Below are 17,237 nucleotides of genomic sequence, written 5' to 3' on the forward strand. Positions count from 1 at the left end.
ATTCACAAGCAAAAACTGTGATAGTTTGTAAGCTCTTTGGAGTAGAGATGAGCTAATGGATGGAAAAAAGAGAATCTTAAGGAATGCCCTTAATTAGGAGGAAAAGGACAGTGGTGTATAGAAATTGATGAGATGTAGAACTATATGTGGTTATCTAGTTTAGAATTTCTCAAGGTTTTGGATGTTTGACTCAAAAATTTCACAGAAGTCCTTCTTACCCCCAAAGCTATCCACTGACCACTCTAGGTTGAGAACCTTTTTAGTTTTTTCGTGGACTTTACTTACCTCTCCCCAGTGTCTAGATGTGGCAAAGCCTCTAGGATCCTCCAGTCCAGCTTCTCTCTCTCTCTCTCTCTTTTTTTTTTTTTTTTTTTTTTTTTTGGTCTTGTTTCCTTTACTCTTTCCCATCCTTCACTTTCATTAGTTAGCTTTCTACATGCACACATACACCTTTATCCAGAATAAGACACAAAACCACCATGGCCCTCAATGAGACATGCGTATACATATATAGAAGGGTAGGTGATCAGGTAAAAGCAAGTACGTGAATGAGAGAAAATGAGCAGCATTTTAAGTAGTGACCACAGACCACAAATGTTGAGTTTATTTTAATTACCTCATTAGTAACTCTGTCAAAATGTCTTTTTGAAATATTTGGGAGTTCCCATTGTGGTGCAGCAGAAATGAATCCATGAAGTTGCAGGTTCTATCCCTGGCCTTGCTCAGTAAGTTCGGGATCCTGAGTTGCTATAGCTGTGTTGTAGGTTGGCAGCTGCAGTTCCGATTCCACTCCTAGCCTGGGAACTTTCATATGCCACTAGTGTGGCCCTAAAAAGCAAAAAAAAAAAAAAAAAAAGACTCTAGTCATCTTTTCCTTTTTAAGATTTTCTTTTAGATGTTGGGCACATGGTCATAGAGATCTTTTCATTTAAAATTGCCCTTGTCCTAAATCTAGTGAATGCCTTTCTTGCCAGCATATTGTATAAATTGTCCTTCCGTTTTCTATTTTCGTTGAATAGAAAAAAGCAACTATCTTTTTATCTGTCTGTCCTGGAACTAGCACACTCTTTCACACTCAGTATTGTTAGATGGATGAGGGTGTGTGTGGGTAGATGGATGGATGTATTTTAAAGAAGCTTTTCTATTTTAGGAGATTTTAAGCTTATTTGGGATGTTGAGTCTGACTTTCTTTTCTGAAGAATAACTACCACATCTTGCATTAATTTTTATTCCTAGAACCATAAAGTCATCAGCCATGGCAATTAGTCAGGGATTCTTTTGTTTTCTAAGGTGTAAGCTTGTGGGTTAAAATTGGGGTGACTTGACATGAAACTACATAGGCTCTTTCTGTACCTCAGAACCAAAATAGCTACTAAAGCTGATTATGAGAAAACAGCATGTCTTCAAACTTGATCATTAGGGCAGTGGTTTTCCAGCTATCTTCTCTGGGAGGATTGTTATTTGATGAGCTGATCTAAGTTTTCTCATTTAAGGGGGAAAAAAAATGAAGAGTCTTCTCTTAGTTTTGAGGTTTTCCTCCCATTTATTTTTCATATATCTTGACATCAGCATGTTGGTTCTTTTTACCAGAATCTGGTTATCATTTAGTATGTTATCTTTAGTACAAAATTTAGATATTTAGGCACTAAGTTGAATAAATCAGTATTTCCAGGGGCTTTGTACCAGAAAATATTTTTAAAATACTGCATTATCAAAATGCTATTTCCTTGCTGGCGTGGGTGAGAGGGATGAATGGAGAGGATTTGCTTAAAGGTATTTCCCTTTGTGGTGGGGAAAAGGTTTTGAAACTAGGTAGAGGTAATGATTGTACAACATGGTGAATGTACTAAATGCCACAAAATTATACACTTTAAAACAATTTTATATTATGTGAATTTTACTTTATAAAGTTTTTTGGTTTTGTTTGTCTTTTTAGAGCCGCACCTGAAGCATATGGAGGTTCCCAGGCTATGGAGTCGAATTGGAGCTGTAGCTGCTGGCCTACGCCACAGCAACAGTAACATGGGATCCGAGCCACGCCTGCAACCTACACCACAGTTCACAGCAACGCTGAATCCTTAACCCACTGAACAAGGCCAGGGATCGAACCTGGATTCTCATGGATCCTAGTTAGATTCATTTCCACTGAGCTGCAATGGGAACTCCATAAAGATTTTTAAACAACACTGTTTGCTGACTTTGTTTAGTCCATGTCATAACTGTGAATTGCTCATAGCTCAGAGGATGTCTTCCTATGATCATATAATTATTCCTTCAAACTGTGACACTAATGGGGTGGAAATGAGCACTCACTAGTTAAATGCCAGAACTAGAAGAATAAGCCAGGGTTATCCCAGGCAGACTGGAAGAACAGTCACATTATCTAAAGTTAACACCAAATGTTTTTATATGCAAGCTCACTACCATGTCTTGCTAGTTCTTTACATTATTACATTCCATGTAATTTTTTTTATGGCCACACCCTTGGCATATGGAAGTTCCCGAGCCAGGGATTAAATCCTAGCAGCTTTTGCAACGCCAAATCCTTTAACCCACTGTGCTTTGGCAGATTGAACCTGCACCTCAGTGACCCAAGCCACTGCAGTCGGAGTCTTAACCCACTGTGCCACAGCAGGAACTCCAACATCCAGTATCATCTAAAAATTATTTTTCGAGAGTTCCTATTGTGGCTCAGCAGTTAACGAATCTTACTAGCATCCATGAGGACGCAGGTTTGATCCCTGGCCTCACTCAGTGGGTTAAGGATCTGGCATTGCCATGAGCTGTGGTAGGTTGCAGACGCGGCTCAGATCCTGGGTTGCTGTGACTGTGGCGTAGGCCAGCAGTTACAGCTCCGATTCGACACCTAGCCTGGGAACCTCCATATGCCACAGGTGCAGCCCTAAAATAATAGTAATAAATAAAAAATAAAATTAAAAATATAAAAATATCTCAAGATTCATATACAGTACTTGATTCTTTAAAGAAAGCCAGTTTGTGGAGTTCCCGTTGTGGCATAGTGGAAATGAATCTGACTAGGAACCATGAGGTTGTGGGTTTGATCCCCGTCCTCATTCAGTGGGTTAAGGATCTGGCGTTGCTGTGAGCTGTGGTGTAGGTCACAGACGTGGCTCGGATTTGGTGAGGCTGTGACTGTGGCCTGCAGCTGTAGCTCCAATTCAACCCCTAGCCTGGGAACCTCCATATGCAGCAGGTAGGGCCCTAAAAAGCTTATTTCAGACTTTTAAAAGTAATTATCTTACTAAATTAAAAAGCAGAATAGGGAGTTCCCACCCAGTACAGTAGGTTAAAGAAACCAGGGTTGCTGCAGCTGTGGCTCAGATTCCATTTCTGGCCCAGGAACTTCCATATGCCATTGGGTGCAGCCATAAAATTTAAAAAAAAAAAAAAAAAGCAAAGTAGAATTGAACAAAGACATTCTTGTTCTTAATAAAAGCAATGAGACTTTAAGCAGATGTTCCTTAAATCCTGTTTACACTAGCATTTGGATACATCTTACCTGCCCTTGAGTAAGTTGGTTTGTGCATGCTGACATACAGACTACAGTTGTACTCTCTTTTCTGTGACACCATCACCCTCAGTTCCTGCAGTCAGTTACTGTCAGAGTAGTAAGGGGAAACTGAGTATATTTAAGTTAATGCAAGATGGAAATTTATCTTATCAATTAATATGTTTGCCCTCAAACTTTTGGTGAATACCTTTCCCAGGGTCTTTAGTTCTCAAACATATCCTAAGTTTAGCAGGTAGTGCCTTTGCTATGTATCACAATATTTCTGTAGACTTTGACTATAGGTTAATTAATAGCTCATTGATTTAGTTTCAGATGTAGGTTTATCATGTCTGCTTTTCTCTTCAACCAGTGTGTTAATACATGTCTTCTGTTTAGTGTTACCAATAAAATAGTTTCACATAAAAGCTAAGAGTGGGCTCTAACGTAAGTGTCTTACCTTTTCTCTAGAATTGTCAAGTAATCCACCTCTAGCTACCATCCTTATTCCTCCTCATGCTCGGATTCAAGCAGCTGCTTCAACCCCTTCAAATGCCACAGCAGCCTCAGGTGAGAACACATAAATCTCCACTATAAAGACATATTCTGGTTTTTTTTCTCCATTTTATCTCATTTGAACATTTAATACTTTCCAAGCATCAAAAACATAGCAAAACCAAATGATTAAATGCAAATAAAATGTTACTTTAATTTCCAAAAAGCACAAAAGGACCCCATAAATACTTTTTATATATGGTATAAGTGATGTCACCTTAGTTATTTTAAAAGTAATGCTTTCTGTATAATTTCTTGATTAATATATATCAAATGAGATGCTAACAGTAGAAAGCAATCTATATAAATGTAATGTTATTGAAGATAATTCATTTTAGTTCCATCACTTTGAATATAAGTTTTATTAATATACTGGAACAGATTTTCAAGAAGTATGAAATATAGATTGGTATAACTTAATCATTTGAAATGGCTAAAACTGCAGTGCAAATACATTTAGCGAAGATGTAGATCAGGATACGACTGAATCTTGTCTACCCCTCTACCTCTTCACCTCCCACCCCTCCCATACACACACCAGAAAAATTCCCACATAGTCTCTCAGGTTAGAGTTTGGGAACACTGCTGGTCCCTTAGCTAGCTAATGTTGGGGCCTGATTTAGTAAGAATCACAGTCATTACAGATGTTTTGAAAATACTCAACCCTTGAGTGAATTGAGGATCCTCAAAGACAGCTAAAATGAAGTTAGAAATATATAGGTAGCACAACTGGGCTTAAAATTTGGTACTTTCCCGCCCCAGACACACACATACAGAAAACATATCAGGAGCGGACTCCATTACTATTAAATCATCTATTGCATTGAACTGAATGGGATCAAACCAGTTTTTGCCCAAGGGTATTTATGCTATAAGAGAATATCTCTCATTACTAGTCCTAGACATTCAACGGTAAGGTCAAAAGCTGTCTCCTGTTGTCTGTCACAGAGTTGTTTATTCCTGTCCAATCTTAATCTTTTAGGAAGTTGCTAGTAAACACTTCATTCTAATCCATGCCCTCTCTTCATTTTCATTCCACAAAAAGTTTGGAAAGAAGGATTAGATCTCTTCTGGTTTTAGTTTCTTCAGCACATGCTACCTTGAGAAAGTCATTTGAACTTTATTAGTCTTAGTAGTATCTTATTAGTTTTCTCAATCTGTAAAATGAGTGGCAGTGCTCTCCTGGAGTAATATGGCACAAATCAAATATGTACTGAATGTGCTCTGAATTTTTTAAGTGTAAAAATATAGGGGATCTTTTTTGGGTTTTTTTTAACTATGATATTTTTAGAAGGAAGACACACTTGCTTAGATGAGCTATTAATAAACTTAATAAATCACTGGCCCAAGTTAGATTACATTGATTGTTCAAAATGTTACCTATTTAATGTACCCTGCACTAGTACATTTGCTTGTTGAGCTACTTTCTAGGATTTGTTTTAGACTCTGAATAGCAATGAGAATTATGATCGATACGTTTGGGGTAATTTTAAATGATTTTCTTAACGTGAAATACTGAAACTAGTTAATGATTGCAACTAGGGTTTTGGGCAAATTGTCTGCCTGGTAGAAACTTAGTATAGCCTGATTTTTCTGTTGCTTTGATACATGTTACAGCAGTCAGTCATCAAAAAAATATTTTATTGGGAGTTCCCATCATGGTGCAGTGGAAATGAATCCAACTAGGAACCATGAGGTTGCGGATTCGATTCCTGGCCTCGCTCAGTGGGTTAAGGATCTGGCGTTGCCGTGAGCTGTGGTGTAGGTTGCAGACTCGGCTCGGATCTGGCATTACTGTGCCTCTGGTGTAGGCCGGCAGCAGCAGCTCTGATTTGACCCTTAGCCCGGGAACCTCCATATGCTGCAGGCATATGTATACATAGCAATAAATATATATGTAGCAATAAAATATATATGTGTGTGTGTATATTTTTGTGTATATATATGCTATGTATACATTTTTATAGCTTTTGAAATCAGATTTCAACATAAATAGGGAAACTGACATTGGACTTTGATCTTGAGAATTTACTTCAGTGCTGAAGTAAATCTGGGTATGAGGAATTTAGTAGAGGAATAGTAGGCTAAGGGCAGAGCTAAAATTAGTTTAGAGAAATGCGTGCCTTGTATCTTAATAGTTACCAAAAAAGATCTCAGGTATTTCTCTGAGTTTCCTAGTGGCTAAGTTAAAGAAATAGTATCTGTTAAAAATTTCACATTATCTATTAGACAAAAAGCAAACTGGTAGCTTAGGAGAAGCAAAGTGTTTCTGACCTTGCTGTTTGAAAAGTATTTCTCCTTTAGCTTCAGATTTGGTACTGTAAAAGATAGAATAAATGAAGTTGTCATCAGCATTTCAACAATAAATGTAATAGTGAGTTTCATATGAATTCTTTTTTAAGTGCCCTTCTGCATAAGCCAAAGGGTATAATAACACCACAGTATAATTAAAGGAAAACAGTTTTCTTTGGGGCCTAAGTTGTAAGAGCCAAATAATGTCACCAGACATACCTCAGGAAATGTAGATGAAGGGATTGATTGTATGACCTTTATGGCTGCCTCTCTTTAAGTAAATATATGTACATATGTGCACATGTACATACTTTAAATAAGAATTTAATGTTACATTCTTTAGCAAGACCTTAAAATATACATGCTCTCAGGAATTCCCTCTGTACAAATGCTTAACATATTTTGCCTGGTTGCATGATAGGCCTTGAGTGAAAGGAAACTGCTACACTCTTTTAATTGTTACTGACAAGAAAGGATAGATTTGGAGATCTTAAAAACCAGCCATCCTCTTACAAAAAAAAGAATATGTGGCTAACCTGAGTAAATAGAAACCCCATTTTTCCACCTAGGCAGTGAGGGACTGAATGCCTGCAGAAAGACTGAAACTTTACTCACAGCATTTCTGGGTCTGCTCCAAGGTACAAAGAAGTAAACTGTTAAGCTGCAAAGCCTTAGACTTTGATGATGTAAACCTGGAAATTTTTCACATTCAAAATTTTCAAAATTAGATTTTCTAATCACTCACCCTAGCTGCTGCACCATAGTAATATAACCCAATATGCTTTGGGTGAATTAATTGCAATATATGTACCTCTAACTAACTTATTTAGAGGTTATTTAAACTGACTTATTTAGTTATGTCAGAATATATGTCAAAATAATGTTTTAGAGCTAGAGCCGCTTTTAGTTTTTGACAAAACCGTAGCAACAAGAAGCAGAATACCTACTTTGCCTAGCCTGAAAATGTTCCTCCTCATCGTCTAAAATTGGATCTAGATCACTAAGATCACAAATTCAGAAGAGAAGCATAACCCTGAAATTATCTTCTGATCTGTTAAAATCCCACTTCTACTAATGCCCAGTACCACTGAAGTTCAGGTTCTCTCAGCATGTTTGTATCTTGAGGAAGATCGTTAGAATACAGAGGCTCCAAGATGACTGCCTGAGAAGCTTTTATGTAGTAGCTGGCTTAAATAAGGATGGACATTTATGTTGATGTGGGAGCAAAAGCTAAATCCTAAAATAGGATAAAAGCAAAAAAAGAACAAAGTAAAATGATGAAGATACCATCAACTATGATCATACTGACTATATCAGCATGGAATAAGCTTTGGTTTTTAGTTTCTGTTAGTAGCCAAAGCTATTAAATGGCATTCAGATATGAGGTCTAATTAAACATTAAATTCATTGTAGGCAGAAATCTCCATTTATTCTCTATATTGCTACTTCTAGAAAAAGCAAAGAAAATAGACCTTTTCTTGGCCTAATTGTGACTTAAATGTTGTTATTTTGTGGCCTAAATGTGAGATTATTCTGAGACTATATGGTTAATTGTTATACTCTAGCCTCGCCAAAAGAATTTTGATCGATAGAATAGAAAATCACAGGGGGTTCCCTTCATGACTCAGCGGAAATGAATCACTGAATCCGACTAGGAACCATAAGATTGTAGGTTCAGGATCTGGCGTTGCCGTGAGTTGTGGTGTAGGTCACAGACACAGCTTGGATCTGACGTTGCTGCGCTGTGGTATAGGCTGGCAGCTACAGCTCCAATTCAGCCCCTAGCTTGGGAACCACCATATGCTTGTGGGTGCAGCCCTAAAAAGCAAAAACAAAAGAAAAAGAAAATCACAGTAGTAGTTCTTTTTCTCACCTCTTTTGAAAATGGTAAAGATAGCTTCTATCAATTTAATGACATTAATACTAAGGACACTATCTTTGCAGATATTTTAACTACTCTTTCCATGTGTTATGTTAAAAGTTCAGGTAGTTACTGCAGATGAATGGATAAATATCTGTTGGAAAGTATTATTGTGTATAACAAGCATTCCAAGTAGGGTTCATACCTTTTTATTCACTAATCCCACTTTAGGAATCTTAACTTCAGGACACATCTAATAGGAAAAAAAAAAAGAAAAGCTACCATGTACAGAGAAATGAATAGGAATAATTATAACAAAAAGAACCAATATGATCTGAATGATCAACAGTAAGAAAATTTTTCAATACATTATGAAATCTCCATTTTTATATAACCATAAAATATAATTATCATGGAACTTACATTTGTAGAAATAATCATCTTAATTTCACGGAGAAAATCTAAAAACGTTAGGTACCATGTTGGCAACTGCCAAAATGTGTGTTTGCATTTGGATAGGAACTGGATACAAATAGACAAAAATGTTAACAGTTGTGTTAATTAGTGGGTATAGGTGATGTTTTTCTCAAAAACTTTCACATTCTTTTAAATTGTTTTTAAAAATACCTCAGTATATGGGCCATTGTAGCTGATGGCTGACCTGGATTGACATGAGAAACTCTTGAAAAGTACACTCTAAAAAGTACTACTGGAACTCCTGAAAAGTACTATTCTCAGTCCATGAGTACAGTTTTTTTGTTTGTGGGGGGGAGTGTTGTTTTTTTGGTTTTTGGGCTTTTTAGGGCTGCATCCTGTGGCATATGGAAGTTCCTAGGCTAGGGGTCAAATTGGAGTGGCAGCTGCTAGTATGTGCCACAGCCACAGCCATGCAGGATCCGAGCTGGGTCTATGACCTACACCACAGCTCACAGCAAGGCCAGATCCCCAACCCACTTAGCAAGGCCAGGGATCAAACCCACATCCTCATGGATACCAGTCTGATTCATTACCACTGAGCCACAATAGGAACTCCTATAGTTTCTTTTTTCTTTTTTTTTTGTTTTTATTGTTATTTGCCCAATACAGTTTTTTTTCTACCGTACAACATGGTGACCCAGTTACACATACATGTTTCTTATTTCAATATTTATATCTGATTTTTCTCCAGACCCTCTCATTCATTCCATTTGGGAGGCCATTCATTCGGACCATTCAGAGTAAAAAATCTTGAGAAGTTATAGTTTTATTAATCATAAGATGAATCACTTTAGAGATGGTCTGATCCAATGCCGCATGAGTTAAGTGTGAGATGAGTTTGGGAATTTCAGCTAGAGCAGTTTTCTCTGTTTGTATGTTAGTCTTCTGGGTAAAGTTTCTTCTAGTGCAGTGATTCTGCTATTAAAGCAAATTTGAAAACCACTGATCTCATGTCACCTTTCTTACTATCTACTGAGAACTAGTGTCCCATGCTTGTGTATATTCAGTAACTGGAATCTTCAGTAAATTCCCATCTTTGTATCACCCTGTTAGAAATGTATCTGCCTATACCTCTTTGACTCAGTGATCCTGCTGTGGTGTTTTATAGAACCAACCCCATTCTCACATGCACAGGTCCTTCACATTTTAATGATGGCTAGCATCCTCTCCCTACTAATGAGGATTTTAAATCCTAATTCTGAATATGTTCTAAAGATCAGGATGTTGGATTTTCTGTACAATTATCTGTCATCTGCACATTTCATAAACACATTAATTTTTTACCTCTTTTCCAAGCAGCTAATAAAATACATCCAACAGGACAAGGCAGGACCTACTAGATTTTTTTTCCCTTTTACCGAAGTAATTGATAAAATAAATAAAATGGGACTAGGCAAGGTTTATTAGGGATTATTCTGATGATGATCTCTAAATGACGGGTTACCTTTTTGTTGTTTGCTTATATAATAATGTTATGAAAAACTTTGTAAAATGCTTTGCTGTTGTCGAGAAAACTTTCAGATTTTTCCATCAAAAAAGTGACTATCAAAGATGGAAATTAAATCTTTTTTTTTTTTAAAAGACTCAAATTTCTGGTACCTAAGTATTTGTAAATTGAATTTCTGTAATCCATTCTAGAATGTGTTTAGGACTGTAGATTCTGGGTTTAAAGACATTTAAAATATGTAAAAAAATTTAATTAAAAAAATATGTAGATTGCCCTCACCTTCCTTGGGCTGCATTTTGTTTATTAGGATTTTTGTTATATCCTTTTCAGGTTGAAAACCCTTCTAACAGAAAAGGGAATCATGATAAGAGTTGGACAAGGTCTGTCTTCTCTGTCTTTTTACCTGGTCAGGGGGCTTAACTTTTCTTGATCTTGCTTTGAAAACCTTTTGCTATTACCTCATTTAAACCAAATCTGGCCTATTCTTACAGGTTCATGTTGTTATTTTCTATTTTTCCTAGAATATGTGTCCTACATCTTAAAGTTACATATATTTAAATTAGGAGCTCATCAAAGAAAACCCTTTTAAGTTGGTTTCTTTGGTACTTCTTCTTTTACTTTGCATTGAGCTTATGTGCAATTTGGTTAAAATTTTGCTTTTTATACATTTCTATTTCTTTTCAGTTATTAGCCCACCCTTCTTTTTGTTGAAGACTCTTAACCACAAAATCATACCTATTTGTTCCCTAATCTTTTTGAAATACATTTTGCTAAAGTCATGGTTCAGCTTTAGCCAGGGCTAGGGATCCCTTTTTCTCGCTATTTCAGTTATTTTTATCCCAGAATTCCTGTCATCTTGTCACCTTGTATATTACTAGCCAATTTTCTTTAACCAGACATAGTTAAACCCAGAATAATTTTTCCCATTATTTGTTTCAGCTGATTTTGAAAAATAAAATGTTAAATTAAGTCAGTGTATCAATACTTTTCTAAAATGAAAGTTGCCATCCCTACATTCCCTCCCCAAGCATGGTTATCCTTAGCCTCTATGCCACTTTTAGAGTATGCATTGGGAAAGCTGCCTCCATATACTGTCTAGTTGTAGAATCTGTAGTGTATGCCCTCAGGTGTTCCTCTTCTCTCCTTTCTATTTTCTATCTTAACCCAAACATATGCAGAATTTCCTAAAAATATATGGCTTTTAAAAACAGGGATTTGGAGTTCCTGTCGTGGAGCAGTGGTTAACAAACCCGACTAGGAACCATGAGGTTGCAGGTTCAATCCCTGGCCTTGCTCAGGGGGTTAAGGATCCTCCATTGCCGTTGGCTGTGGTGTAGGTCACAGACGCAGCTTGGATCCCGCATTACTGTGGCTCTGGCATAGGCTGGCGGCTATAGCTCCGATTAGACCCCTAGCCTGGGAACCTCCGTATGCCACAGGAGCGGCCCTAGAAAAGGCAAAAAGACAAAAAAAAATTTTTTAATTTTTTTAATAAAAATAAATAAAAACGGATTTTTCTCTACTAAATTGCTTCTTTTTATGTAAAACATGTCATCTTGTATTGTCAGAAATTTTAGGGAGTTCCCATTGTGGCTCAGTGGGTTAAGAATCCGACTAGTATCCATGAGAATGGATGCGAGTTCAGTCCCTGGCCTTGCTCAGTAGGTTAAAAGATCCAGTGTTGGCGAGAGCTGCGGTACAGGTTGCAGATGCAGCTCTCATCTGGTGTTGCTATGGCTGTGGTGTAGGCCAGCAGCTACAGCTCCAATTTGACCCCTAGTAAAATCTTGATTAAGTTAGCGAATGTGCTGAGACATTGTTCTGGGTATAAGTGTTCTTTAGTTCCCTACCTGAAGTCACCTGTTTATATTCATATGCCTTTTCTTATTCTTTACTCCTAAATTAAGTTTTTTTTAACTTCAGAGATGAAAATAAATCCTATGTCCCTGTGGCCTTCAGTTTCCTACCTTGAAAAACCGAGCCTCTTAATTAAAATGTACTTTGCTCCTGAGTTCACAGCAGCTAAGACCTCTGTGCTGCTGGTCAATCAAGTATAAACAATCTTCTTGATAAGCCTTCCATCTGCGTTTCAGTTCTGTTTTTTTAAATGACTGAAGCTACTGTGGTGTCTTGTGCCACACCTTCTCCTTTGAATAACATGACAAAGATAGTGATACTTTGCTGAGGACTGTCCCCCTCCCCATTATGACACACAAAAAATTGTCAATCATGGTAACATTATAAAGGAAAAACTGAAAATTGAATCTTTTTCCTTACTGGTGATAGTTTGATTTCATTAGTGTAGATTATGATTTTGGTTGAAATAGAATCTTAGGGTATGCCTTTAATTCTCTGTGAGTAATGCCATTGTTTGTTCATTTGTCAGTTAATAACACTAATGTCTGAGACATAGTTTTCTGGTAGAGGCATTTCCACTTGGAACACCTTGAATAGAAACATCCTGAGTTAGCTACATAGTACAAACAAGGAAACACAGGAGTTCATGATGTAGTTAAGCCTGTTAAGAACCCAGCTAGTATCCATGAAGATGTAGGTTCTATCTCTGGCCAGTGGGTTAAAGGATCCGGCGTTGTCGAGAGCTATGGTATACGTTGCAGACACAGCTCGGATTTGGTATCTGCAGCTCCCAGTTGACCGCTAGCTTGAGAACTTCCATGTGCCACAGATGCAGCCCTAAAAAGAGCCCCCTCCCCCAAAAAAAACAAGGTAACACAGATCTCCAAAACGTTATCTTTTAGAAGAGTTGACCTGTCATGAGACATTACTGTCATAAAAAGAGGATACCTGGGAATAGAAATATATAAAATGGGCTTGGTGAATAGAAATACATAAAATATATAATAAAGGAAATAAGAAAATAAAAAGTATACTTAAAGTTCCCAAATATAAAGTACATGTAAAACACAAAAAGTGTTTTATATGTCTGAAATAAGCTCTTTTACTAATATACCAATAAGATTTTACAGCTTTTTGAGAACCTAAAAACATTTATGGAATAAATAACTAAATTTTTATTTAATTTCAATTAAATTTAAATAACCATATATAGTTAGCAGGAATCCTATTAGAGAGTACAGAGAACATTTCCATTATTGCTGCTGGGCTAAGACAGTGAACACTTTTATCAATTAGAAGATATTAGCTTTTATGGACCCATAGTTCTGGAATACTGATTCATGGTGGCAGAGCCTTTGGAACTCCAACCCCTTTATTTATTCTCTGTCCTTTCCTCCTAGCCTGTTCCCTTGTTTTTTTACTTTTTCATTTAAACACTTTGGCAACAGTTTATAAATGGGAGGGGCTTCCATTCACCCCCCCCCCATTTATACATTTGATCAGACACATTTGGAGGGAGAATGGATGGGACTTGCTGATGTGTTGGAGAGGGTGGGGGAGTAAGGAATCAAGATGAGAACTCGTGGTTTACCACATGAGCGACCAGGTGGAACAGTTTCCTCAGTATTGAGACAGCTGCCCATGAAATCCATGGCTTGATTATATAGTAACTCTTATGGATTTCTGAGAATCTGAAAATAAAACTAGATGCTCTCCTAAAAAATATATGTGTATCGTTTACTCTAAAATCATTTATATAAAATTTTATATAAAATCATTTACATAAAAATTTAGGACAAAAGTCACAGCCTGAAGGACTCTGTTGGGAACTTAATGTCTTAGAGTTTCACCCTTAGTTTCACTAGAGGATTGCCCAACTAGTCATTTTTACCTCTGAGGTCACACAGAATAAAATTGGTCTTAATAAATGCACAAATTCCCTTTGCCATATCCAATACAAAAACCATAGACTCTTCTTAGCATTAGGGAAAAAACCATAGACTCTTCTTAGCATTAGGGAAAAAACAGATTAACATCCAATGCAATTCTTTCTTGTCTTATATAGCTTATTAGGAGCATACCTAGTTTTGTCGAGGGACTTGGTCAATAGTGCTCTGATGGGCTTTTGAACCCAAACCTTAAGTGGCATTTAAGTTATTGATATATACACATGTATTGGTATCTGTTGCTACATATCAGGATACTCCAAAATTGAGCAACCTAAGAATAAACATGTGTTGGGAGTTCCCGTCATGGCTCAGTGGTTAACGAATCTGACTAGGAACCATGAGGTTGCAGGTTCGATCCCTGCCCTTGCTCAGTGGGTTAAGGACCCAGCATTGCTGTGAGCTGTGGTGTAGGTTGCAGATGCAGCTCAGATCCCGTGTTGCTGTGGCTCTGGCATAGGCAGGCAGCTACAGCTCCGATCAGACCCCTAGCCTGGGAACCTCCATATGCCTCGGGAGCAGCCCTAGAAGAGACCAAAAAAAAAAGGAAGAATAAACATGTTATCTCACAGTGACTGCTGGTCAGAAATTCAGGAGCAGCCTAAGCTATATAATTCTGAGTCAGGATTTCTCTTGAGATTGTAGTCAAAATGTCAGGGCTGAGGCATCTGAAGGTTTGTTGTCTAGGGCTGGAAGATCTACTTCCAGGATGGCTCATTCATGAGGTTAGTGAATCTGTGCTGGCTGTGTGCAGGAGGCCCAGTCTTTCACCATGTGGACCTCTCCATAGTGCTGCTTGATTGTCTCACAGTGTGACAGCTGGCTTCCCCTAGAGCAGATGATACAAGGAGAGGAAAGTAGAAGCCACAGTGTTGAAAGTTAGAATGTTCTAACTTTTGAAGTCACACACCATTAATTCTCCAGTGTCCTGGTGCTTACATAGATCAGCCCTATTTACTAGGGGACTACACAAGGGCATGAACATCAAGAGGCATGACTCATTGAAACGATCTTGGAAGGTGGCTACCAAAATGTAAAAGAATGACCTCATACCTTTCCTTCCCCCAAAGCTGATTATTCTTTCCTTTCTCCCTCAAGTCTATCCTTGGTTTGCTGGTCGGGTGGTTGATTTTGTAACAATACCAGAAGGGTGGTAACAAGCACTGGTTTCTAGGAATGTTAGAAGTCAGTGAAATATCAGCTCTGTAACTGTTTCCCAAACAGGTGTATCTCTGTATATGCCATACAGACTGTTTGAAAATTGGATAATAAAATAACTACATCCTTTTTTTTTTTTTTTTCCTTTTTACAGCAGTACCTGTGGCTTATCGAAGTTTCTGGGGCTAGGGGTCGAATCAGAACTGCAGCTACAGGCCAGCTCCTTAACCCACTGAGCAAGGCCAGGGATCAAACCTGCATCCTCAGAGACACTCTGTCAGGCTCTCAACCCACTGAGCCACAACAGGAACTCCAATACTCTTAATTCTTCTTATTATAAATTTACTGATCTGTTTTAATGTAATAACCTTTTAGTTAATAGAAATAGGCTTGGTAGAAGTCACATTGGATTATGAATGAAATCCAATGTGTCTGAATGAAAGCCCTCTTTCCTCCCTTTACTAGGAAGTCTTTTCTGCTTGTCCCCTACAACCCATAAAGGTAATCACTCTCTTTCTCTCTTCCCTCTGTGCTCAGCTCTCCCACTTGTTAGCTCTATGACCTTGGGCACATTACCTAATCTCTGCGCATCCATTTTCCCACTTACAAAGTAGGTGCAATTAATTGTACATATTTCTTGCTATGTGTGCTAAATGGCACACCTGCAACATATGATATGTGGCAGCTTGGTAAGCACACAGATGTTAACAACTGCCGCCACTGATATTCACTGTGGTGGTGGTGCTGAATGCAGTCACATTAAACATGTATTTTTAGATGTCTCTTTTACCTTTCCATTCATTGGACAATTACTAAGCACTTTTTTTTATTACTTAATGTATTTTATTACATTTGTAGGTGTACAACAATCATCACAACCAAATTTTACAGCATGTCCATCCCAAATCCTCATTGCATCCCACCACCCCGCAACCTGTCTCATTTGGAAACCATAAGTTTTTCAAAGTCTGCGAGTCAGTATCTGTTCTGCAGAGAAGTTCATTTCTGTCCTTTTTTTTTTTTTTTTTTTTTTTTTTTGTAATTTTTATTGTTGTTGTTGTTGTTGTTGTTGCTATTTCTTGGGCCGCTCCCGCGGCATATGGAGGTTCCCAGGCTAGGGGTCTAATCGGAGCTGTAGCCACTGGCCTACGCCAGAGCCACAGCAACGCGGGATCCGAGCCGCGTCTGCAGCCTACACCACAGCTCACGGCAACGCCGGATCGTTAACCCACTGAGCAAGGGCAGGGACCGAACCCGCAACCTCATGGTTCCCAGTCGGATTCGTTAACCACTGCGCCACGACGGGAACTCCCTCATTCTGTCCTTTTTTTAGTTTCCACTTGTAAGTGATAGCATTTGATGTTGGTGTCTCATTGTCTGACTGACTTCACTTAGCTTGATAATTTCTGGGTCCATACATGTTGCTGCAAATGCCGTTGTTTCTTTCCTTTTAATGGCTGAGTAATATTCCACTGTGTATATGTACCACATCTTCTTTATCTACTCCTTTGTCAATGGCCATTTAGGTTGTTTCTATGTCTTGGCTGTTGTATATAGTGCTGCAGTGAACATTGGAGTACATGTGTCTTTTCTTTTTTTTTTTTTTTTTTTTTTGTCTTTTTGCCTTTTTGCCTTTTTCTAGGGCCGCTTCCCATGGCATATGGAGGTTCCCAGGCTGGGGGTCGAATCGGAGCTGTAGCTGATGGCCTACACCAGAGCCACAGCAACTCTGGATCTGAGCCGCGTCTGCTACCTACACCACAGCTCAGGGCAATGCCGGATCTTTAACCCCTGAGCAAGGCCAGGGATCGAACCTGCAACCTCATGGTTCCTAGTCGAATTCGTTAACCACTGTGCCATGACTGGAACTCCTCTGCATGTCTTTTTGAATCATGGTTTTCTCTGGATAGATGCCCAGGAGTGGGATTGCTGGATCAAATGGTAATTCTGTTTTTAGTTTTCTGAGGAATCTCCATACTGCTTTCCACAGTGGTTGTACCAATTTACATTCCCACCAACAGTGTAATAGGGTTCCCTTTTCTCCACACCCTCTCCAGCACTTATTGTTTGTAGACTTTTTGATGATGGCCTTTCTGGCGGTGTAAGATGGTACCTCATAGTGGTTTTGATTTGCAT

General features: G+C 38.2%; 1 protein-coding gene across 5 annotated transcripts in view; it reads left to right on the top strand.

The window, feature by feature from the left end:
- The window catches only part of GSK3B (glycogen synthase kinase 3 beta), a 233,450-nt gene that overhangs the window by 207,733 nt on the left and 8,480 nt on the right, over window positions 1-17,237 (top strand). For 3 of the 5 annotated variants that reach the window (XM_021068182.2, NM_001128443.1, XM_021068186.2), the window contains 1 exon segment: window positions 3,980-4,078. In XM_021068182.2, coding sequence (XP_020923841.1) covers window positions 3,980-4,078 — 99 coding nt within the window. 5 annotated transcript variants of the gene reach the window in all.

Source organism: Sus scrofa, chromosome 13, assembly GCF_054392235.1.
Source record: "Sus scrofa isolate SSC_HxYL_T2T_F1_AM1 chromosome 13, Sscrofa_HxYL_maternal_Yorkshire_Landrace_v2.0, whole genome shotgun sequence".
NCBI classification, from domain to species: Eukaryota; Metazoa; Chordata; class Mammalia; order Artiodactyla; family Suidae; genus Sus; species Sus scrofa.